Here is a 26294-nt window from a genome sequence, read left to right as displayed (position 1 = left end):
ATAAAAAAAAATAAAAATAAATAGGCTTTCTATGGCCCACTATCTGAGAGAGAGAGATGGCACGCTTAGGACTGACACACAAGCCCAAAGGCCAATATTAATCTCCCACTGATTGATTTATTGATTTTTTCAGGTAGAATTTAGAACCCAAATAAAGCAAAAAAAAAAAAAAAAAAAAAGGGCTTTCTATGGCCCACTGAGTGAGTGATGATGCACACAGGAGTCAGGAGTGGCACACAAGCCCTGAGGCCAATATTTTTCTCCCACTGATTGATGTAGTGATTTTTTCAGGTAGATTTTAGAACCAAAATCAAGCAAAAAAATAAATAGGCTTTCTATGGCCCACTGAGTGCGAGATGACACAGACAGGGATGGCACTCTAGCAGAAATGCCAATCTTAATCTCCCACAAAAAAAAAAAAAAAAAAACAGGGAGTGTCCTTCAATTACTATCTCCCTGCAGTAATCTCAGCCAGGTATGGCAGGCAGCAATAAGGAGTGGACTGATGCACAAATTAAATAAAAAGTGTGTACAAACCAAAAAGATAGCTGTGCAGAAAGGAAGGAACAAGAGGATTTGTGCTTTGAAAAAAGCAGTTGGTTTGCACAGCGGCGTACACACAGCAATGCAGCTATCAGGGAGCCTTCTAGGGCAGCCCAATGAGCTACAGCGCTGAGGGGGAAAAAAAAAAAAAAAATGTAGCTTCCACTGTCCCTGCACACCGAAGGTGGTGTTGGGCAGTGGAAATCGCTACAGCACAAGCGGTTTGGTGGTTAATGGACCCTGCCTAACGCTATCCCTGCTTCTGACGAAGCGGCAGCAACCTCTCCCTAAGCTCAGATCAGCAGCAGTAACATGGCGGTCGGCGGGAACGCCCCTTTATAGCCCCTGTGACGCCGCAGACAGCAAGCCAATCACTGCAATGCCCTTCTCTAAGATGGTGGGGACCAGGACCTATGTCATCACGCTGCCCACACTCTGCGTTTACCTTCATTGGCTGAGAAATGGCGCTTTTCGCGTCATTGAAACGCGACTTTGGCGCGAAAGTCGCGTACCGCATGGCCAACCCCGCACAGGGGTCGGATCGGGTTTCATGAAACTTTTGCGACTTTTGAAAATGAACGACCCGTTTCGCTCAACCCTAGTGTTGATGTGAATCCTGCTCTGATGTAAGATAAAGACTTAATGTTGAAGTGGCTGTTTGGGCCTTTTTACTTTTACCATTAGTGCTCTGCACTTATAGGCAGGTAGGCACTAACTACATGCCTCTCATGTGGCGCACCCTGCTCAGAGCGGTCATGTGACAGCTCCTGATGGAGATTCTCCTGATTCTGTCAAGTTGAAAGGGCAGTTCCTTCTACTCCGCTCTATGGACAGGGCGTCAATGCTGACTTCATATTGTTTGACAGCCAGCTCTTCATTACCCAACTTAGCTCAAGAGTACTGAGTTTTTGCATTTTTACATTTCAGGAGGGGGTACATGCACAGTGCAGTGATGACGTCTGCAAGTGACACTGATACTCAGTGTAGGTGCTGGCAATCACAGTCACTTCCAAACCTCTTTGCACTGCTCATGCCACCCACCTAAAAGTTATATATATATATATATATATATATATATATATACATATATATATATATATATACATATATATATATATATATATATATATATATATATATATATATATATGTATGTATGTATGTATGTATGTATGTATGTATGTATGTATGTATGTATGTATGTATATATATATATATATATATATATATATATATATATGCATATAATACATAGTTGGGTCCAAACATATTTGGACAGTAACAAGTTTTGGCATTTTAGCTCTTTACCAAAACATAGTCAAGATAGTTATGTAATCAATACAGGCTTAAAGTGCAGACTCTTAGCTTTGAGTGTATTCACATCCTATTTGGAGCTAGGGTTTAGGAATTAGAGCTCTTTAACCCCTTTACCCCCAAGGGTGGTTTGCACGTCAATGGCCAGGCCAATTTTTACAATTCTGACCACTGTCCCTTTATGAGGTTATAACTCCGAAACGCTTCAACGGATCTTAGCGATTCTGAGATTGTTTTCTTGTAACATATTGTACTTCATGATAGTGCTAAAATTTCTTCGATATAACTTGCGTTTATTTGTGAAAAAAACGGAAATTTGGCGAAAATTTTGAAAATTTCACAATTTTCCAACTTTGAATTTTTATTCTGTTAAACCAGAGAGTTATGTGACACAATATAGTTAATAAATAACATTTCCCACATGTCTACTTTATATCAGCACAATTTTTGAAACAAACTTTTTTTTTTCAAGGAAGTTATAGGGGTTAAAATTTGACCAGCAATTTCTCATTTTTACAACAAAATTTACAAAACCATTTTTTTTAGGGACCACCTCACATTTGAAGTCATTTTGAGGGGTCTATATGGCAGAAAAAAACCAAAAGCGACACCATTCTAAAAACTGCACCCCTCAAGGTGCTCAAAACCACATTCAAGAAGTTTATTAACCCTTCAGGTGATTCACAGCAGCAGAAGCAACATGGAAGGAAAAAATTAACATTTTACTTTTTAGTCACAAAAATGATCTTTCAGCAATAATCTTTTTAATTTCCCAAGGGTAAAAAGAGAAAATGGACCTCAAAAGTTGTTGTCCAATTTATGCTGAGTACGCTGATACCCCACATGTGAGGGGGAACCACTTTTTGGGCGCATGGCAGGGCTCAGAAGGAAAGGAGCGCCGTTTGACTTTTTCAAGCTAAATTTGGCTGGAATTGAGATCGGACGCCATGTTGCGTTTGGCAAGCCCTTGATGTGCCTAAACAGTGGAAACCCTCCACAAGTGACCCCATTTTGGAAACTAGACCCCCTAAGGAACTTATATAGATGTATCATGAGCACTTTTATTTCCCAAGTGCTTTACGAAAGTTTATAACGCTCGGGCGTGAAAAAAAAAATTCCTATTTTTTCCACAAACATGATCGTTTAGTCCCCAATTTTTTATTTTCTCAAGGGTAAAAGGAGAAATTGGACCCCAAAAGTTGTTGTCCAATTTGTCCTGAGTATGCTGATACCCCATATGTGGGGGGAACCACTGTTTGGGCGCATGGCAGGGCTCAGAAGGAAAGGAGCGCCGTTTGACTTTTTCAAGCTAAATTTGGCTGGAATTGAGATCAGACGCCATGTCGCGCTTGGCGAGCCCCTGATGTGCCTAAACAGTGGAAACCCCCCACAAGTGACCCCATTTTGGAAACTAGACCCCCTAAGGAACTTATCTAGATGTGTCATGAGCACTTTTATCCCCCAAGTGCTTCACAAAAGTTTATAACGCCTGGGCGTGAAAAAAAAAAATCCTATTTTTTCCACAAACATGATGGTTTAGTCCCCAATTTTTTATTTTCTCAAGGGTAAAAGGAGAAATTGGACCCCAAAAGTTGTTGTCCAATTTGTCCTGAGTACGCTGATACCCCATATGTGGGGGGGAACCACTGTTTGGACACATGGCAGGGCTCAGAAGGAAAGGAGCGCCGTTTGACTTTTTCAAGCTAAATTTGGCTGGAATTGAGATCGGACGCCATGTCACGTTTGGCGAACCCCTGATGTGCCTAAACAGTGGAAACCCCCCACAAGTGACCCCATTTTGGAAACTAGACCCCCTAAGGAACTTATCTAGATGTGTCATGAGCACTTTTATCCCCCAAGTGCTTCACGAAAGTTTATAACGCCGGGGCGTGAAAAAAAAAATTCCTATTTTTTTCCACAAACATGATCGTTTAGTCCCCAATTTTTTATTTTCTCAAGGGTAAAAGGAGAAATTGGACCCCAAAAGTTGTTGTCCAATTTGTCCTGAGTATGCTGATACCCCATATGTGGGGGGAACCACTGTTTGGGCGCATGGCAGGGCTCAGAAGGAAAGGAGCGCCGTTTGACTTTTTCAAGCTAAATTTGGCTGGAATTGAGATCAGACGCCATGTCGCGTTTGGAGAGCCCATGATGTGCCTAAACAGTGGAAACCCCCCACAAGTGACCCCATTTTGGAAACTAGACCCCCTAAGGAACTTATCTAGATGTGTCATGAGTAGTGTTGAGCATTCCGATACCGCAAGTATCGGGTATCGGCCGATACTTGCGGTATCGGAATTCCGATACCGAGATCCGATACTTTTGTGGTATCGGGTATCGGTATCGGATACATAGGGATCTGTAAAATCTAGCTATTGACGCGCTCATTTTTAAAAATGAGCGCGTTAATGGCTTTGAAAGACATAGCGGCTTGTGATTGGTCGCGTGGCCGCGACCAATCACAAGCCGCGACGTCACCGCAAGCTATTGACGCGCTCATTTTTAAAAATGAGCGCGTCAATAGCTTGCGGTGACGTCGCGGCTTGTGATTGGTCGCGTGGCGGTCACATGGGCGGCCCGCGACCAATCAGAAGCCGGGACGTGATTCTCAGGTCCTAAAAGCGCTGATTTTGAACAACGAAGCCTGCCGGTTACCCGCGCTGAGTTCAGGGGCCGCCGGAGAGGTAAATATATCAATATTTTTTATTTTTATTCTTTATTTTACACCTCCCTATGGATCCCAGGGCCTGAAGGAGAGTTTCCTCTCCTTCAGACCCTGGGAACCATGAGAATACCTTCCGATACTTGATGTCCCATTGACTTGTATTGGTATCGGATATCGGCGATATCCGATATTTTTCGGGTATCGGCCGATACTATCCGATACCGATACTTTCAAGTATCGGACGGTATCGCTCAACACTAGTCATGAGCACTTTTATCCCCCAAGTGCTTCACGACAGTTTATAACGCCCGGGCGTGAAAAAAGAAATTCCTATTTTTTTCCACAAACATGATCGTTTAGTCCCCAATTTTTTATTTTCTCAAGGGTAAAAGGAGAAATTGGACCCCAAAAGTTGTTGTCCAATTTGTCCTGAGTACGCTGATACCCCATATGTGGGGGGGAACCACTGTTTGAACACATGGCAGGGCTCAGAAGGAAAGGAGCGCCGTTTGACTTTTTCAAGCTAAATTTGGCTGGAATTGAGATCGGACGCCATTTCACGTTTGGCAAGCCCCTGATGTGCCTAAACAGTGGAAACCCCCCACAAGTGACCCCATTTTGGAAACTAGACCCCCTAAGGAACTTATCTAGATGTGTCATGAGCACTTTTATCCCCCAAGTGCTTCACGAAAGTTTATAATGCCCGGGCGTGAAAAAAAAATTCCTATTTTTTTCCACAAACATGATCGTTTAGTCCCCAATTTTTTATTTTCTCAAGGGTAAAAGGAGAAATTGGACCCCAAAAGTTGTTGTCCAATTTGTCCTGAGTACGCCGATACCCAATATGTGGGGGGGAACCACTGTTTGGACACATGGCAGGGCTCAGAAAGAAAGGAGCGCCGTTTGACTTTTTCAAGCTAAATTTGGCTGGAATTGAGATCGGACGCCATGTCACGTTTGGCGAACCCCTGATGTGCCTAAACAGTGGAAACCCCCCACAAGTGACCCCATTTTGGAAACTAGACCCCCTAAGGAACTTATCTAGATGTGTCATGAGCACTTTTATCCCCCAAGTGCTTCACGAAAGTTTATAACGCCGGGGCGTGAAAAAAAAAATTCCTATTTTTTTCCACAAACATGATCGTTTAGTCCCCAATTTTTTATTTTCTCAAGGGTAAAAGGAGAAATTGGACCCCAAAAGTTGTTGTCCAATTTGTCCTGAGTATGCTGATACCCCATATGTGGGGGGAACCACTGTTTGGGCACATGGCAGGGCTCAGAAGGAAAGGAGCGCCGTTTGACTTTTTCAAGCTAAATTTGGCTGGAATTGAGATCAGACGCCATGTCGCGTTTGGAGAGCCCATGATGTGCCTAAACAGTGGAAACCCCCCACAAGTGACCCCATTTTGGAAACTAGACCCTCTAAGGAACTTATCTAGTTGTGTGGTGAGAATTTTGAACCCCCACGTGCTTCAATAAAGTTTATAATGCCCAGGCGTGAAAATAAAAAATCCTATTTTTTCCTACAAAAATGATATTTTAGTCCCCAATTTTTTATTTTCCCAAGGGTACCAGGAGAAATTGGACCCCAAAAGTTGTTGTCCAATTTGTCCTGAGTACGCTGATACCCCATATGTGGGGAGGAACTACTGTTTGGGCACACGTTGGGGCTCGAAAGGGAAGTAGTGACGTTTTGGAATGCAGACTTTGATGGAATGTTCTGCTGGCATCATGTTCCATTTGCAGAGCCCCTGATGTGACTAAACAGTAGAAACCCCCCATAAGTGACCCCATTTTGGAAACTGTACCCCCTAAGGAACTTATCTAGGTGTTTGGTGAGAATTTTGAACCCCCACGTGCTTCACTAAAGTTTATAATGCCCAGGCGTGAAAATAAAAAATCCTATTTTTTCCCACAAAAATGATATTTTAGTCCCCAATTTTTAATTTTCCCAAGGGTTCCAGGAGAAATTGGACCCCAAAAGTTGTTGTCCAATTTGTCCTGAGTACGCTGATACCCCATATGTGGGGAGGAACTACTGTTTGGGCACACGTTGGGGCTCGAAAGGGAAGTAGTGACGTTTTGGAATGCAGACTTTTATGGAATGTTCTGCTGGCATCATGTTCCATTTGCAGAGCCCCTGATGTGACTAAACAGTAGAAACCCCCCACAAGTGACCCCATTTTGGAAACTGTACCCCCTAAGGAACTTATCTAGGTGTTTGGTGAGAATTTTGAACCCCCACGTGCTTCACTAAAGTTTATAATGCCCAGGCGTGAAAATAAAAAATCCTATTTTTTCCCACAAAAATGATATTTTAGTCCCCAATTTTTAATTTTCCCAAAGGTAACAGAAGAAATTGGACATCAAAAGTTGTTGTCCAAATTGTCCTGATTACGCTGGTACGCCATATGTGGGAAAAAACTGTTTAGGCACACGTTGGGGCTCGAAAGGGAAGTTGTGACGTTTTGGAATGCAGACTTTGATGAAATGGTCTGCGGTCGTCATGTTCCGTTTGCAGAGCCCCTGATGTGCCTAAACAGTAAAAAAAACCCACAAGTGACATCATTTTGGAACCTAGACCCCCTCCCCCCCCCAAGGAACTTATCTAGATGTGCCCCCTTTTTGGAACTAATGTACGCTTTCTTGTAAAGTAAATTAGTAGTGCATGGAGGTGTGGTACAATCTGAAGCAATCCTTCATACACAGGCCAGGTTTTTCGGGGCAGGTGTCGCATTGATAAATGGTGTCCTTGCGCATTCCCCTTTTGTAACACACTCGGCACCTTTTTTGCGGCTTACCTTTTCTGCCGGTTGGCGGGACCACCCCCGGAAAATGCTGGCCTGGTACGATACGAGCACCTTCAGTTCCGGAAGTACTGGGGCCCTCTCCTTCCGGAGTACCAAATATCAGGGCCTTAACCACTACCTCCTGGAACTGAAGGTACGACGTATCGGTGTGGCGTGCACATCGTAACAGCAGGAAAGCGTTGAGCATTGCCATTTGTACGATGTGGACGGCCAACTTTTTGTACCACACCTTGGCCTTTCTCAAAGCACTGTATGGTTGGAGGAGTTGATCAGAGAGATCAACCCCCCCCCCCATGCTTTTGTTGTAGCCCAGTACACAGTCCGGTTTGCAGACCTGTGTAGAGGTACCCCGTACAGTGCTGAGGGCTCTGCTATCACCATGTATGGTGGTCAAGAGAAGGACATCCCTCTTGTCCTTGTACTTGACCACCAGCAGGTGGTCGCTACATTGGGCCTTGCTCTCACCTTTTCTGAGCATCTGCCGAAGTAGCGTCTTTGGGAGGCCTCTCTGATTTTTGCGCACAGTACCGCAGGCTGCGGTACCTCGCGCAGAGAGGGATTTGTAGAGTGGGATGCTGGTATAAAAGTTATCAGTATAGAGGTGATAACCTTTATCCAGCAGTGGGTGCACCAAATCCCACACGATCTTCCCACTCACTCCCAGGACAGGAGGACACTCAGGGGGTTCAATCCTGCTGTCCTTCCCTTCATACACTCTAAACCTGTGGATGTACCCTGAGGCACTCTCACACAGCTTGTAGAGTTTGATTCCGTACCTGGCCCTTTTGTTGGGCAGGTATTGACGGAATCCGAGCCGCCCCTTAAAATGGACCAAGGACTCATCCACGCAGATGTCCCTTTTGGGCACGTACACTTCAGAAAACTTTTTGTTGAAGTGTTCGATGACCGGCCGAACTTTGAACAGACGGTCAAAGTTGGGGTCATCTCGTGCGGGACACTGTGCATTATCGGAATAATGCAGGAATTTATGGATGGCCTCAAAACGTCTCCGAACCATGGCCATTCGGAATACTGGAGTGTTATATAAAACATCTACACTCCAATATTGCCGCATTTCTGGCTTCTTCACGATCCCCATGTGGAGGACCAGGCCCCAAAACTGCATCATTTCAACTGCGTCTACAGGAGACCAGTTAGAAAATGATGTACCGGGGTTTTGCTCCAAAAATTGACGAGCATACAAATTAGTTTGCTCCACCATGAGGTTAATAAAATCCTCAGAGAAAAAGACTTTGAAAAAGTCTGTTTCTGTGAGGCCCGTGGTGTCAAACTTGATTCCTGATTCTGCCACAAAATCAGGAATCAGTGGCTCGTAATTTTCGGGGGGCGAGGTCCATGTGGGTTCCGCAGTGGGGAGCGCTGGTTCAGGAGTGGTGGGGGCTGCCTCATCTTCTGTCCTGGGGCGTCTGCGTGGTGGTTCCGCAGGACCCGAGGAGGAAGATGAGGAGGAAGAGGAGGAGGAGGAGGAAGAGGATGAAGAATCAGAAAAGTAAAGAAAAGTGGGATCCTCTCCCTCGCTATCAGTGTCGGAGGCAAGGAAAGCATATGCCTCCTCCAATGAATAGCGCTGTTGGGACGAACGGGACGAGCGGGACATTTTTGTGTGAATATGGTGATTGGGTGCACTTTATTGATAACTGTATGTGTATGTGTGGGGGGATAGTGATTTGTGCAAACTTATCTGAAAAGAAAATGCTAAAAGGAGAAGAAAAACTGTAAAAAAAAAAAAAAAAAAAAGGCAGGCACAAACTCTGATAAGAGAACTGCGTCACTTATCAAACTTTGGCGGCTGCGGGATGTGTGTACAGAGGTTGCGCAAAAAGGCTGAGGGGAAAAAAGCGAGCGCGAGAGTTGATCGGTGAACTGCGTCACCAATCAACGCTCGGCGGCTGTTAAATGGACGCACGGAAGGAGGTGCAAAGGGGGGTAAAAAGAGGGGGAAGGGAGATGGGGGTGGAAGTGGGGATTGGGCAGGGATCAGTGATCAAAACGTACGGTTGTAGTCAGGTGGCGCAAAAGGGGGGTGAAAAAAAAAAAAAAGGAAAACGGCAGGCACAAACTCTGATAAGTGAACTGCGTCACTTATCAAACTTTGGCGGCTGCGGGATGTGTGTACGGAGTTGGCGCAACGGGGGTGAGGGAAAAAAAGCGAGCGCGAGCGTTGATCGGTGAACTGCGTCACCAATCAACGTTCGGCGGCTGTTAAATGGGCGCACGGAAGGAGGTGCAAAGGGGGGTAAAAAGAGGGGGAAGGGAGATGGGGGTGGAAGTGGGGATTGGGCAGGGATCAGTGATCAAAACGTACGGTTGTAGTAAGGTGGCGCAAAAGGGGGGTGAAAAAAAAAAAAGGAAAACGGCAGGCACAAACTCTGATAAGTGAACTGCGTCACTTATCAAACTTTGGCGGCTGCGGAATGTGTGTACGGAGTTGGCGCAACGGGCGCGAGGGAAAAAAGCGAGCTCGAGCGTTGATCGGTGAACTGCGTCACCAATCAACGCTCGGCGGCTACTAAATGTGCGCACGGAGGCGGCACAAATAGGGGTGGAGGGGGTAAAAAGAGGGGGAAGGGGGGATTGGGGTGGATGAACGGGGATTGGGGTGGATGAACGGGGATTGGGGTGGATGAACGGGGATTGGGCAGGGATCAGGGATAAAACTTACGGTTAGTTGTCTTCTTTCTTTAGCAGGGATTGTGGTGCTACAGGCTGCTGTGGCACCACAATACCCAGCACAGAAGGTAGATCCAGCAGAGAGATCAAGCCAGGAGATCCAGCAGTATGACCGCTCTGTAGGAATCCTCAGCTAGAGTGAGGACCCCTGCAGAGCGGTCATACACAGGTCAGGCAGGTGACACAGGTGACACAGACAGGTCACAGAGCGGTCATGCTGCTGCTGTGACCTGTCATTGGTGGGATCGACCATAACATCGATCCCACCAATCAGAGCTTTCCTGGTTACCTGGCTGTGACCTGCCTAGGATCGGATCTGTTCGCGCCATCCTAGGCAGGTCACAGCCAGGTCACCTGCAGAGCACAGAGCGGTCACAGCGTGATCGCCGGTGCGCCCTGTGATTGGTGCGATCGACGATGACATCGATCGCGCCAATCGGCTCCTGCAGGCCCTGCTGGGCCTGCACTGTGTCCTATCCTATCCTATCCTAGGATCGGTGCTATTAGAGCACCGATCCACGCAGGTTCCGGCAGGGCACAGCACGGTAATACCGCGCGGTGCCCTGCGATTGGCGCGATCGATTCGATCGGCGATCGCGCCAATCCGGGGTGTTCTTGCCGGTGCTTGGCGTTGCCAGGCACCGGACCTAGGATCGAGTACATCGGTACTCGATCCTAGCCTGTGACCTCATTGTTTCAGCCGCTCCGATTGGCTGAAACAATGAGAATGGCTGTGATTGGCTGTTCAGAATTGAACAGCCAATCACAGCGATCGAGAGGGCGGGTGGGCGGCGACAATGCCCTGGATGCCGAGGCCATCTCCCCCCAGGTAAGATGGCATCGGAATTTTAATGCGATCACCGCGACTTAAGTCACGGTATCGCATTAAAGGGCATGACGTACTATCCCGTCAAGGGTCAGATAGGCCCAGGGCACCTCGACGGGATAGTACGTCCAAGGTCACAGAGGGGTTAATATGTAGCTGCCTCTTTTTCATGGGATCAAAAGAAATTAAACAGGTAATAGGTCTGGAGCTGATTCCAGATGTGGCATTTGTATTTTGAAGTTGTTGCTGTGAACCCCCAACATGTGGTCAAAGGAGCTCTCAATGGAAGAGACACTGACTGACCTTTATTAGATTGAAATAAAGAAGAAATCCATAAGACAGATAGCAGAAAAGTTAGGAGTGGCCAAATCAACAGTTTGGTACATTCTGCAAAAAATATTGCACTGGTGAGCGCTTGGGGACTTAAAAAGGCCTGGACATCAACGGAAGCAAAAGTGGTGGATGATAGCAGTCCATTCACATGGGACAAAAATCTCTTCACAATGTACACCCAAGTCAAGAACACTATCCATGAAGTAGGCGGTTCAGTAGAGAAGACTTCATGGGAGCAAATACAGAGGGTTCAGAACAAGGTGCAAACCATTAAATAAGCCTTAAAGTCTAGATTAGACTTTGCCCCCCAAAAAAAAATCTAAAGAAGACAACACAATTCTGGAAAAGCATATTTTGTACAGATGAAATTAAGATCAACCTTTACCAAAATGATGGGAAGAAGAAAACATGGAGAAGGCTTGGAACCATGGCTGGAGTCAGAGTCGCATAGTCGGTATAAAATGGACTGACTCCGACTCCTAAAATATATTATAAATTGGGTTCAGTAGTTCAACGCAGGATGTGCTGTAAATGTTTTCAGAATAATTTGGGAATATTATGAAATGTCCTATAAATATTTGTTCTATTCCTGATCTAAGGATCTAGGGTTTTAGTTGGGATATACCTGTACTGCACTTTATGTACATGCTCAGTAGTGACCAGTGCTGTGGAGCGGGAGTTGGAGTCAGGGAAATTGAGGAGTCGGGGGCTTGGCTTACAGACTCCACAGCTATGCTTGGAATGGTTTAAGATCCAGAGCACACCGCATCCTCAGTAAAACATGGTGGAGGCAGTGTGATGGCATGGGCATGTACAACTCCCAATAGCACTGGGTCACTAGTGTTTCTTGATGATGTGAGTGAAGACAGAAGCAGCTGGATGAATTCTGAAGTGTACTGGGCGATACTTTCTGCTCAGATAAAACCAAATACAGCAAGGTTGATTAGACGGTGCTTCAGTGTATAGAAGGACAATGATCCAAAACATACTGTGAAAGCCACCCAGGAGGATTTTTTAAGGTAAAGAAGTGGAAATTCCAAAATGGCCGAGTCAATCACCAGATCTTAACCCCATTGAGCAGCATTTCACATGCATAAGACAAAACTTAAGGCAGAAAGACCTACACACAAGCCACAACTGAATTAAGCTGCAGTAAAGGCCTGGCAAAGAATCACAAAGGAGGAAACCCAGCATTTAGTGACATCCATGACTTCCAGACTTTAGGCATTCATTGCCTGAAAAGGATTCTGTACAAAGTATTAAAAACTATACTTTTATTTATGGTAAAAGTAATTTGACCAATTACTTTTGAGCCACCTGAAATGAGGAGGCTTTGTAGAAAATGATTGCAATTCCTAAACATTGCATAGGATATTTTTGTTCAACACCATTAATTAAACCTGACAGTCTACACTTCAATTGCATCTCAGTTGTTCCATTTTAAAACCAAAATAGTGACATACAGCGCCCAAATAACAAAGATTCGGTCACTGTTCAAATAGTTCTGGAGTTCGAGAAGCCTTCAAATTTTTTCATATTTTTGCATACATGAAGCAAAAATTTTAGACTTTATTTTTTAAATGAGGAAACTACGGTAATATCACATGTGTGAATGGCAAAAGTATGTGAACCTTTGCATCCAGTGTCCGGGCATGACGACCATGTGCAGCAGTAACTGCGTCTGAATGTTTCCAGTAATTGTTGATTATTTTTGTACAACAACTTGAATATTTTTTAGCTCATTCGTCCCTACAGTACTGCTTCATCTCCATTATGTTGCTCGGTGTTCTGCCATGAACTGCTTGCTTCAGGTCCTCCCGGAATATTTCTATATTGCGGATTAAGGTCAGGACCTTGACTTGGCCATTACAACGCCTTACGTTTTTTCTTCTCTAACCATTTTTTTCGCATAGCGACTTGTCTGCTTTGGGTTTCTGTGTTGCTACATGACACATTTTCTCTGAAAACTCAGCTGATGGACAGATGTCCTGGCATTTTCCTTTAAAATTTGCTGTTATAATTCAGAATTTATTGTTCCATTCATGATGACGAGCCATCCTGGCGCAGATGCAACAAAACAGGCCAAATCCATGATACTATCAGCACTGTGTTTCATCGGTGGTAAGCGGGATTTATGTTGTAATACAGTGTCTTTCTTTCCACAAACTAATACTTCTCATTTAAACCAAAAAGATCTGTCCACAAAGCATAGTTTCAATGCTATCTGGCTTGTAAAGCTGATCTTTAGCAAACGGACAGCAATGTTCGATTTGGAGAGCAGCGATTCTGCCTTGCAATCCTGCCATGCACACCACTGTTTAGGGTCATCCTGATAATGGACCCATGAACATTAACATCAGCTAATATGTGAGAAGCCTTTAGTTGATTACAAGTTACCTTGGGTTCCTTTGTGGACCTTTATAGGCCTTGCCACTGGAGTGACCTTTGTTGGCTCTTTGGGAGGGCAATAATGATCTCGAATTTCCTCATTTGTACATAACCGATTTGCCTGTGGCTTGGTTAAGTCCAAACACTTTAAAAATGGTTGTATAACCTATTTCAGTCAGATGAACATTGACAACTATACTTCAGAGTTTCTCACTTTACTATGATAGACTTCCACAAAAATGTTATGAAGATTAGACTTTCACAGATTCCCATTCTTTAAATAAAAATGGTAGACCACCCACCCATACGATTGCCATCCTAATTTCACCTTAAACCTACCTGCTATTCTTAAAGGTTCACATACTTTTGCCAGTAATAGTCATGAGATATTGGATTATTTTCCTCATTTAAAAAAAAAATGACAAAGTCTAATATCACAAGACCCTGGTGCAGCCATCACGTCTACAGTGACTGCAGTCCCAGAGCTCTGCGAACCTTCTCGTAGCTGCTGACATACTGGGCTCCTCTTCTGATTAGTCAGCCCAGCAGCGGCATGATGCTGCCCCATGCTGACTAATCAGAAGAGGTGCCCAATATGTCAGCAGCTACGAGCATGCTTGCAGAGCTCACCAATCACAGGCGTGATGGTTACACTAAAGTTTGGGGTACGTTCCCATGATCATTGTTTGTTCAGGTTTTCACGCAGCTGAATTTCTGTATGTATCCCCCACCTCATCTCTCTTGCATTTTTCATTGTTTATTTTTTTGCATGTGTTTCTGACCCATGCGATTTTGTCTCATTAAAGCTGATTGAAACACAGGCAGAAGAGCAATTAAGACGTTGCCCAAAGCAAAGAGTTCAGTAAAGTAAATATGTTGGCGCTAGAGAAATAAAATTATTATTATGTCCATTCAAACACACAGGTATGTGTATCCATATAAACATACATATGTCCAACCACACACACTTACACATGCTAATATACACACACATAATCATACTCTGGAAAGCAGACACATATTCATGTAATGTATATATTAATTGCAACAAGTTGTAAATGTGAACATAGAGATCAATAGAAAATGGCGTATTTACAGTTTATTTCTCATCTTGCCGTCAGTGTGGCTGCTGCACTGATCCGCAGGCCGCAGGGAAGATCAGGACAATTCAGAATTGTATTGAGGGGAGAATTGATGAGATGTGGAGGATGAAGCTGGTGAAAGAGTGAGCTTTCTAAGAAACAAACAGGTGACATAGATCAAAGGAAAGTCAGGGTTGACTAGACAGACATCAAAAGTGTGTAGTAGTGCTAGAATTCACATGGATAGGAGAATTACTATACTAAAAGGGTATAGGAGCGGTATTACACTACATAGGCATAGTAGCGGTACTACACTGCATTGGAATAGGAGCAGTACTATACTACACTGGGATAGAAGCGGTATTATACTGCACAGGGATAGAAGCGGTACTATACTACACGGGTATAGGAGCAGTATTATACTGCACAGGGATAAAAGTGGTACTATACTACACAGGGACAGGAGCAGTATTATACTGCACAGGGACAGAAGCGGTATTATACTGCACAGGGACAGAAGCGGTATTATACTGCAGAGGGACAGAAGCGGTACTATACTACACGGGTACAGGAGCAGTATTATACTGCACAGAGATAGAAGTGGTACTATAAAAAACGGGTAAAGGCGGGGTATTCTACTGCACATGGATAGAAGTGGTACTATACTATACAGGGAAAGGAGCAGTACCATAATACAAGGGGATAGGAGTGCGACTATGCTACAAAAGGGATAGGAGCGGTACTATAACCCAAGGGGTTAGAAGCGATACTATATTACATGGCGATCGGAGTGGTAGTATACCACCAGGGGACAGGAGCGGTAGTTTACCACAAGGGGATAGGAGTGGTAGTTTGCCACAAGGGGATAGGAGTGGTAGTTTGCCACAAGGGGATAGGAGTGGTAGTTTGCCACAAGGGGATAGGAGTGGTAGTTTGCCACAAGGGGATAGGAGTGGTAGTATACCACAAGGGGATAGGAGTGGTAGTATACCACAAGGGGATAGGAGTGGTAGTATACCACAAGGGGATAGGAGTGGTAGTATACCACAAGGGGATAGGAGTGGTAGTATACCACAAGGGGATAGGAGTGGTAGTATACCACAAGGGGACAGGAGCGGTAGTTTTCCACAAGGGGATAAGAGTGATAGTTTGCCACAAGGTGATAAGAGTGGTAGTTTGCCACAAGGGGAGAGAAAAAGTACTATATAACATTGGGATAGAAGTGCTATTATAATACACAAGGATAGGAGAGGTACTATACTACAAAGTTATAAAATGTGTAAAATGTAAGGAAAACATGAATACAACAATTTGGAAATATCTTATGGCTATATTTTATTCACAGCAGAACAGAGAATGCAGATCAGAAGGTGAAAGACAATTTTCCTTTTCGCTTGAAAAAGTTAACTCGGAAATCTAGAATTTAGAAACTGATGGCAGGAACACATCTGAAGATACTGTAACTGTCATAGGGTTAGCAAAGGTCTGGAAAAGTAAGTGATATTAATGAAAGCTGGACGATCACGATCTGGAATAGTAGCGTTCTGGATGCAGCTCACCTGCGCTGCATTCTAGGTTACAAGCACAGAGGATTGGATTTACAGAAATGCCATGCCCACTGTGCTTCTATTTGACGCTGCGCAAATTCACCCGCGGTGCAGGTTTACGAGCCGCAGCATGTCTCTGCAACAGAAATTTCCACAATACAATGTATTGGATGCAGTAAATCCACATTATTCGGTGAACACATGCAGATGTACCTGTGTGATTAGAACACAGCGTTATAGACACAGCGGAAATACTCTGCGTCCAAAGCACCGCTATTTCCTGATCATGGGCACGTACCCTTAGAGGGGTAGAGTCTAGTGATGAGCGAGCGTGCTCGGATATAGCGTTAACTGAGCATGCTCAGGTGTTAGCTGAGTATTTCGGATGTACTTGAGTAATATGTTTGAGTCGCCGTTGCTTCATAACTCGCAGCAGTTAGACACCCACCACACATGCGGGGATAGCCTGTTTGTTAGGCTGTCAAACAGTCGCGAGACATGTAGGCGTGGGGACTTGAACATATTACTCGAGCCCCCACGATACCTGGACAACACCAAAGCTCGCTCAACACTAGTAGAAGTTCTCAGAAGCAAAGATGGCCAGAGGTTCACCAGTCTGTTAACTGAGTATAAAAATTGTGGGACAATTTCTGAAAAATTTTCTTCAATGTAAAATTGTGAATAGTTTAGATATCTCCATCTACAGCACATAATATCATCAAAAGGCTCAGAGATTCTAGAGGAATCCATGTATGGAAGGAACAAGGCGTATAGTCAATACTTGATGCTTGTGATCTACAGGTCCTCAGGCGGCACTGCGTTGAAAACAGGCATGATTTGGTCATACAGATCTCTCCATGGGCTCAAGAATACGTCCAGAAATCATTGCCTGTGAGCACGGCTCACCGTGCAATCCACAAATGCAAGTAAAAGCTCTATCGTGCAAAAAAACAAGCCAGATAATCAACACAATCCAGAATCGCTGCCGTCTTTTCTGGCAAAAGCTCAGTTAAAATGGACTGAGGCAAAATGGAATCTGGTCAGATGAATCAAAGCATAAAATTCTTTATTGGAACTATGGGCGCTGTGTCCTGCTGCCTCGAGAGGAGAGGGACCACCCAGCTTGTTATCAGCACACAGCTCCTGCATCTCTGATAGTATGGGGCTGCATTAGTGTCTATAGCGTGGGCAGCCTACACATATTTAAAGCACTATCACTGCAGGGCATTATACAGAGGTGTTAGAACATCCAGACAACACCTATTTCAGGGAAAACCTTGTATATTAAGCAAGACAATGCTACACCACATACTGCATCTATCACAACAGCACGGCTTTACAGGAGAAAAGTTTGGTGAAGAACCGGCCACCTGCAGTCCAGACCTTTCACCAATACAAACAATTTGCCGCCTTATGAAAAAAAAAAATTGGGCAAAGACCCTGGAGTGTGGAGCAGCCAAGATCCTAAATCAAACAAGAATGGGACATTTCTCTCCCAAAACACCGGTAATTGGTCTCCTCACTTCCCAGACGGTTATAAAAAGAAGGGATGCTACACAATGGTAGACACGGCCATATCCCAACTTTTGTGAAATATGTTGCGGCCACCAATTTCTAACGGAGTTATTTTTTTCAAATGAAATGGAAAAATATGTAACGTTCACCTTCTCATCTGTGTCCTATGATCTGTTTTGAGTAAAATATGGCTATAACAGATTTCCAAATCATTGCATTCTTTTCATTACATTTCATATAGTGCCCCAACTTTTTGGGAATTGGGCTTGTGTAATACATGGAGAGAGGAGCCGCACTATAAAACAGCGGGATAAGAGCCAGCAGAGAGAGTAAAAAGAAAAATTGTGAAGATAGTTGGTGATGTAACAGATGTACAGGGGCTGGGCAGGCAGAGAGGGAGCAGGTCAGCCATTCTAATGAAGGGTAATATAGAGGAACATGTAACAAGTGTATTAGCTTTATGGAAGGAATGGGCACAGAGCAGGTGATTTGTGCTGAAATGCATAGAGCCATGCGGAAGCATAGTCCTGGCCAGTGAAGGTAGAGTGGGTGGGCAGAGGAGTACGGGCAGGGTGGCGCTTGCACAGGAAGCTATACAGCCAACATGGAGACATTGAACCAAAATCTGGAGGAAGGGAAGAAAACAGAATGAAAAAAAAAAAATTGGGGGGACTTTTTTTTAAATTACAATCCAGCACAGCTTAGTGGAGTTTGGGGGTCAAAATACCCTTTAAGGTACAACATCGGCCCCATTTCTCATTCTGCTTCTCCCTCCTCCTCGCTCTCTAGAGACTTCCGTGGGCAAATGTAATCTGATCCCTCAGTGAGGGGACTGATTGTTTTCTGTTGACCAAGAATGAGTGATGAGTTCGTAGGGCAGGAGAGAGGTGACTCAAAAGTGGAAGAAGTAGATTGCTGTGTTAATGTACATTACGAAGTTTCACATATTCACTTGTCCTATAGATTTATGCAAAGTTTACCTTGACATAAGAGCAGCTCACGATTTTCCATTTCATTGTCTTCTAGGTCTTTGGGTTCTTCTAAGTGCTGTCCTGAGTGAAATCTCCGATGTCTTTTGAGAGTAGATATCTGGGTAAAACACCTGCCGCACACGGGACAGGGAAACGGCTTCTCTCCTGTGTGGATTCTCTGATGTTTTATGAGATCAGCTTTACGCGTGAAGCTTTTACCGCAATCTGTGCAGAGGAACGGTTTCTCCCCTGAGTGGATTTTCAGGTGCTGAATAAGGTTCGATTTCTTTTTGAAGCACTTCCCGCAGTTAGAGCACTGATATGACTTCTCCTCCGCATGGGCCCTCTGGTGCATCAATAGAGCCTCATGCTCGGTGAAGCACTTACCACACTCCCAACAGGTGAAAATATTGTCCCAGCGAGGTGTACCTTGTGGAGCAAACGAAGATTTATCAGGACTTCTTTTCCCATCATTAGAAATCTTGGTATTTATATCCACATCCTGAAGGCCTGAATGTCGGTTTCGGAAACTACAGCTTTCTTCTGGTGAATTCTCAGAGTCATTGTTATCTTCTACTTTCCAATCTGGAGGGGAATTCCTGATATTTTGGGCATTGACTGTGGATACACATAGAGCAGATCTCAAAAATGGTGATGAACTCCACTCAAAAGGAAACACACAGTGATCGAACACATTGTCTGTCAAAATCAGATCATGGATGACCAACTCATCTTAAACATTGCTTTCTCCTGTCCATAAAAAGAAATCTCCTCTTACCTGGAGATGAGAGAGACTCGTCATTCTTTGTATCATCCTCCTGCAGGTCGTTAGGTTCTTCTAAATAATGTACAGCAGTAACCTGATCAATACCAAATGAAACAGTCAACATCCAGACATCGGTGTTGGCCAAACACATTGCATAGCTGTCACCCAACAGCTCTCTCCTCCAATCCCCCCTACACTCGCAGTCCTTGCTTGGCCAAGTGTGCATGTGTCCTCGGTAGTATCAAGGAAGTAAGCCACTATCCGACAAGTCTGGGAGCAGCTTATCCACCTGAGAACAAAAGGGTCGGGAAGTCGAAACACAACTGCCAATCCTCATCTTCTCCAAGATCTGCATTATGAGAGAATCAAGATGCTCCCATACACATTAACTGGTCAGCTAGTGACGAAAAATCATCCGGTATACAGTTATATGAAAAAGTTTGGGCACCCCTATTAATCTTAAGCTTAAGGTTTTATAAAAATTGTTTTTTTTTGCAACAGCTATTTCAGTTTCATACATCTAATAACTGTTGGACACAGTAATGTTTCTGCCTTGAAATGAGGTTTATTGTACTACAAAATTTGACAGGTGCATAAGTATGGGCACCCTTACCATTTTCTTCTTTTAAATACTCCTACCTACTTTTTACTGACTTACTAAAGCACTTTTTTGGGTTTTCTAACCTCATTGAGCTTTGAACTTCATAGCCATCATGCAATCATGAGAAAAGCTACTTAAAGTGGCCACTTGCAAGTTGTTCTCCAGTCTTAATCTCCTCTGAAGAGTGGCATCATGGGCTCCTCAAAACAACTGTCTAATGATCTGAAAACAAAGATTATTCAACATAGTTGTTCATGGGAAGGATACAAAAAGCTGTCTCAGAGATTTAACCTGTCAATTTCCACTGTGAGGAACATAGTAAGGAAATGGAAGAACTCAGGTACAGTTCTTGCTAAGGCCAGAAGTGGCAGGCCAAGAAAAACATCAGAAAGGCAGAGAAGAAGAATGGTGAGATCAGTCAAGGACAATCCTCAGACCACCTCCAGAGAGCTGCAGCATCAACTTGCTGCAGATGGTGTCACTGTGCATCGGTCAACTATACAACGCACTTTGCACAAGGAGAAGCTGTATGGGAGAGCGATGCGAAAGAAGCCGTTTCTGCAAGCACGCCACAAACAGAGTCGGCTGAGGTATGCAAAAGCACATTTGGAGAAGCCAATTTCTTTTTGGAAAAGGTCCTGTGGACTGATGAAACTAAGATTGAGTTGTTTGGTCATACAAAAAGGCGTTATGCATGGCGGCCAAAAAACACAGCATTCCAAGAAAAACACTTGCTACCCACAGTAAAATTTGGTGGAGGTTCCATCATGCTTTGGGGCTGTGTGGCCAATGCCGGCTCCGGGAATCTTTTTAAAGTTGAGGGACGCATGGATTCCTCTCAGTATCAGCAGATTCTTGACAATAATGTTGATGAATCAGTGACAAAGTTGAAGTTACGCAGGGGATGGATCTTTCAGCAAGACAATGATCCAAAACACTGCTCCAAATCTACTCAGGCATTCATGCAGAGGAACAATTACTGTTCTGGAATGGCCATCCCAGTCCCCAGACCTGAATATCATTGAACATCTGTGGGATCATTTGAAGAGGGCTGTCCATGCTCGGCGACCATCAAACTTAACTGAACTGGAATTGTTTTGTAAAGAGGAATGGCCAAAAATACCTTCATCCAGGATCCAGGAACTTAAAGGGAACCTGTCACCCCGTTTTTTCAGATTGAGCTATAAATACTGTTAAATAGGGCCTGCGCTGTGCGTTACTATAGTGTATGTAGTGTACCCTGATTCCCCATGTATGCTGAGAAATACATTACCAAAGTCGCCGTTTTCGCCTGTCAATCAGGCTGGTCTGGTCAGGTGGGCGTGTTCACAGCGCTCTTTTCTTCCCCAGCTTTCCGTTGGTGGCGTAGTGGTGTGCGCATGTCCAAGGTCCGAATTCCCTGCGCCCACGTGAAGACACAGCGCGCGATCTGCGCTGTAATCCCTTGCATCGGTGGGGGCGGCCATCTTCCTGGGGCCGCGCGTGCGCAGATGGAATGCTCTGCTGCACGGGGCTTCAGGAAAATGGCCGCGGGATGCCGCGCGTGCGCACAAGAGATCGCGGCGGCCATTTTCCCAAAGCCGAGTTTGCATCTCGGCTTTGGGAAAATGGCCGCCGCGATCTCTAATGCGCACGCGCGGCATCCCGCGGCCATTTTCCTGAAGCCACGTGCAGCAGAACACTCCATCTGCGCACACGCGGCCCCAGGAAGATGGCCGCCCCCACCGATGCAAGGGATTACAGCGCAGATCGCGCGCTGTGTCTTCACGTGGGCGCAGGGAATTCGGACCTTGGACATGCGCACACCACTACGCCACCAACGGAAAGCTGGGGAAGAAAAGAGCGCTGTGAACACGCCCACCTGACCAGACCAGCCTGATTGACAGGCGAAAACGGCGACTTTGGTAATGTATTTCTCAGCATACATGGGGAATCAGGGTACACTACATACACTATAGTAACGCACAGCGCAGGCCCTATTTAACAGTATTTATAGCTCAATCTGAAAAAACGGGGTGACAGGTTCCCTTTAATAAAAGCTACAGGAAGCGGCTAGAGGCTGTTATTTTTGCAAAAGGAGGATCTACTAAATATTGATGTCACTTTTCTGGTGGGGTGCCCATACTTATGCACCTGTCAAATTTTGTTGGAATGCAGATTGCACATTTTGTTAGTACAATAAACCTCATTTCAAGGCAGAAACATTACTGTGTCCAACAGTTATTAGATATATGAAACTGAAATAGCTGTTGCAAAAAAAAACTATTTTTATAAAACATTAAGCTTAAGATTAATAGGGGTGCCCAAACTTTTTCATATAACTGTACCTTACAACCAGCTATGCAACTACTAGAATGTTTTGTATTCCAAGAAACGCTCACCTCTCCGGTCAGAAGCTCAATAATCCGATCAGTAAGTTCTAGGATCTTCTGCTCACTGTCCCTTGCAAGTATCAATGATCGAGGTGAAGGCATCCTAACGGGGCTCCGAGGTCGGGTCCAACTTACTGATGAATGGGGAAGGTCACCGGATGTCCTTTTTACTACGGTGTAATCCTGGAGATTTAGAAAAAATGTGTACGTTTATTTATCAGAGCCGGAATAGCCAAGGGTTATTGCTGGTAATCTGTTATTTGAAGTAGAGCTGGCCATACGCAAGAGGTAGCTAGCCGCCAGACGTTCATTCGGCAGACAGTCATCTCTCCTGACTCCTCCGTAGAAATGAGAGCTTGGCCATGCATTCATATCTTTTCAATAGGGAGAGAAAAGAAATTTGCTGCCTCCATATACATCAGATACAGCTGGTCTGAAAAGCAGGGAGTTCAGCCAACTTTCATCTAAAGTGTATGGGGGCCTTCGCAAGGAGACTGCTCAAACTAATCTCATTACCTGATTGCATATGTTCTCCAAAGTAAGAGAAACTCCAAATAATATCTGCCACTTGCTCTAAAAAATTGAGTCAAATAACTTGTGAAAATCCTTGAGCTCCCCTGACTCTGCTGCTCTTTTCCATTTTGCGCTGTCGCCCCATTGCAGAGGCATTCACATTTGTTTCTTCTGGAGTGAAATATGTGAAATCTCTCCGGTGACAGATCCTCTAACAGTTCTCGGTATTAATAGAAGATGGGAGGCTTTCTTCTCTCCCAAGTCACATGTTTTATTAATACAGCCAAAATCTATAATCTCCCCAATTATATGCCCCTCACCTCTCCAGTCAGCAGGTAGATGATCTCCAGGGTGATATTTAATAAATTCTCAACCATGAGATTCTTATCTTGATCCATTTTGAAGCGTGAATAAAACAAACGTCCTAACTGGAAATCTTAAAGGTCCAACTACAAATAGAAGTAGAGAAAAGAATGAATATTCCCTTGATAACATATTTTATACCAACCTAATCATTGGTTGATCACAAATAAATACTTACAAGAATATTATATAATGAATACTAAAGGATATAGATAACTTCATTTTATTTTTGTTACTTGAAGGGAATCTGTCAGCAGGTTTTATTATGTAATCTGAGAGCAGCATAATGTAGAGGAAGAGACCCCGATTCCAGTGATGTGTCACTTAGGCTACGCTCACATTCGTGTCTTTGGACGCAGCGTCGTCATCGCAACGCACGGCGGATGTGAAACGCACGCAAAAACGCATTGTTTTGTGACGCATGCATCCATTTTTGGCTTGATTTTGGACGCAAAAAAACTGCAACTTGCTGCGTCCTCTGCGCCCTGACGCTTGCGCCAAAAAAGGCGCATGCGTCACAAAACGCAAGACAACGCATGTCCATGCGCCCCCATGTTAAATATAGGGGCGCATGATGCATGCGTCGCCGCAGCTGTGCCCGATGCAGCCCCGCAAAACGCTAATGTGAAAGTAGCCTTACTAGGCTGCTCGCTGTCGTTTTGATACTATCACCGTTTTCTCTGCTGCAGATCTAGCAGTTCTCTGAATGCTGAGCTCTGTATAGCCCTGCTCACACCACTGATTGGCAGCTTTCTGTGCACGCTGTATTGCCAGAAGGCTGGTAATTAGTGTTGGGGGTGGGGTTATTCAGAGCAGATGACTAGGAGGCACGAGACACCTAGTCCTGAAGTGATCATCTCCTGCTGATAAAACACTGGATTTTATTGAAACAGCAACACGGCCCAGTAAGTGACACATTGCTGGAACGAGTTTCTCAGCTCCTACATCATGCTGCTCTCAGATTACATAGCAAAAGCCTGCTGACAGATTCCCTTTAAATGTATGTACTTTGGGGTAAGAATATTTTTGCTTTTGGGTTTCATTGAAAATGTTGCACTGTTTGGTTTTAAATCCTCTTTGTATCCCTGCTTATTATTGGCTGCAGAATGAGAATAACCAAGAATCAATCAGTGAGCTGAGTCTGTAAATGTGGGTTTACACCACCCGACTTAAAGCATTAGGCTGCCGTCACACTCGCAGTATTTGGTCAGTATTTTACATCAGTATTTGTAGCCAAAACCAGGAGTGGAACAATCAGAGGAAAAGTATAATAGAAACACATCACCACTTCTGCATTTATCACCCACTCCTGGTTTTGGCTACAAATACTGATGTAAAATACTGACCAAATACTGCTAGTGTGACGGCAGCCTTAAACAAACGCCAATTGGCTAAATGTTTCCTGATTGGTGGTCATTTAATAGCCTGTGAACACAAGCAGACAACATATCCTATGAGCAAAAATCAATCGGTAATAGATCATCTAGGACATTGAGAGCTGGCTCAGGGATAGGAAACAAAGGGTGGTTATTAATGGAGCACACTCGGACTGGGTAGCGGTTAGCAGTGGGGTACCACAGGGGTCAGTATTGGGCCATCTTCTTTTTAACATATTTATTAATCACCTTGTAGGGGGCATTCAGAGTAGAATTTCAATATTTGCAGATGACACTAAACTCTGCAGGGTAATCAATACAGAGGAGGACAATTTTATATTGCAGGATGATTTATGTAAACTAGAAGCTTGGGCTGATAAATGGCAAATGAGCTTTAATGGGGATAAATGTAAGGTCATGCACTTGGGTAGAAGTAATAAGATGTATAATTATGTGCTTAATTCTAAAACTCTGGGCAAAACCGTCAATGAAAAAGACCTGGGTGTATGGGTGGATGACAAACTCATATTTAGTGGCCAGTGTCAGGCAGCTGCTACAAAGGCAAATAAAATAATGGGATGCATTAAAAGAGGCATAGATGCTCATGAGGAGAATATAATTTTACCTCTATACAAGTCACTAGTTCGACCACACTTAGAATACTGTGCACAGTTCTGGTCTCCGGTGTGTAAGAAAGACATAGCTGAACTAGAGCGGGTGCAGAGAAGAGCGACCAATGTTATTAGAGGCCTGGGGGGTCTGCAATACCAAGATAGGTTATTACACTTGGGGCTATTTAGTTTGGAAAAACGAAGGCTAAGGGGTGATCTTATTTTAATGTATAAATATATGAGGGGACAGTACAAAGACCTTTCTGATGATCTTTTTAATCATAGACCTGAAACAGGGACAAGGGGGCATCCTCTGCGTTTGGAGGAAAAAAGGTTTAAGCATAATAACAGACGCGGATTCTTTACTGTAAGAGCAGTGAGACTATGGAACTCTCTGCCGTATGATGTTGTAATGAGTGATTCATTACTTAAATTTAAGAGGGGACTGGATGCCTTTCTGGAAAAGTATAATGTTACAGGGTATATATACTAGATTCCTTGATAGGGCGTTGATCCAGGGAACTAGTCTGATTGCCGTATGTGGAGTCGGGAAGGAATTTTTTTCCCCAATGTGGAGCTTACTCTTTGCCACATGGTTTTTTTTTGCCTTCCTCTGGATCAACATGTTAGGGCATGTTAGGTTAGGCTATGGGTTGAACTAAATGGACTTATAGTCTTCCTTCAACCTTAATAACTATGTAACTATGTAACTATGTATAGACGGCCATCATTCTCGCCAGTACAGGTCCTGTTTACACGTTTATACAGAACGATATGCTGCCGAGAACCAGGGCTGCCACTAGAAATTTCGGGGCCCCATACTGGCAAAATTTTCAGGGCCCCCTTGAGACTCCGCCCAGGCTCCACCCCAGCCCCGCCTCCACGCTCCACCCCTCAAACTGTCCACAGTCCCACCGCTCTCTCTTGGAAAAAACTCCACTTCTCACCTATCACAATTAACAGTTCCCATCACCAGATCACACATATAGCCGGCAGCTTTTGTTTAG

The 26294-nt window shown here is 44.3% G+C and overlaps 1 protein-coding gene across 2 annotated transcripts in view; it reads right to left on the bottom strand.

The window, feature by feature from the left end:
• LOC138676749 (zinc finger protein 271-like) overlaps window positions 1-26294 on the bottom strand; it is a 90535-nt gene that overhangs the window by 30485 nt on the left and 33756 nt on the right. For both annotated transcript variants that reach the window (XM_069766325.1, XM_069766326.1), the window contains exons 2-5: window positions 23258-23386; window positions 22434-22607; window positions 19464-19545; window positions 18695-19303 (exon numbers count right to left, since the gene is read on the bottom strand). In XM_069766325.1, coding sequence (XP_069622426.1) covers window positions 18695-19303; window positions 19464-19545; window positions 22434-22607; window positions 23258-23335 — 943 coding nt within the window. In that variant the 5' untranslated portion in view covers window positions 23336-23386. The remainder of the gene's footprint in view (window positions 1-18694; window positions 19304-19463; window positions 19546-22433; window positions 22608-23257; window positions 23387-26294) is intronic.

Source organism: Ranitomeya imitator, chromosome 4, assembly GCF_032444005.1.
Source record: "Ranitomeya imitator isolate aRanImi1 chromosome 4, aRanImi1.pri, whole genome shotgun sequence".
In the NCBI taxonomy this organism is placed as follows: Eukaryota; Metazoa; Chordata; class Amphibia; order Anura; family Dendrobatidae; genus Ranitomeya; species Ranitomeya imitator.
Note: the sequence above shows the minus strand (reverse complement) of the source record. Positions and strands in the feature narration are given on the sequence as shown.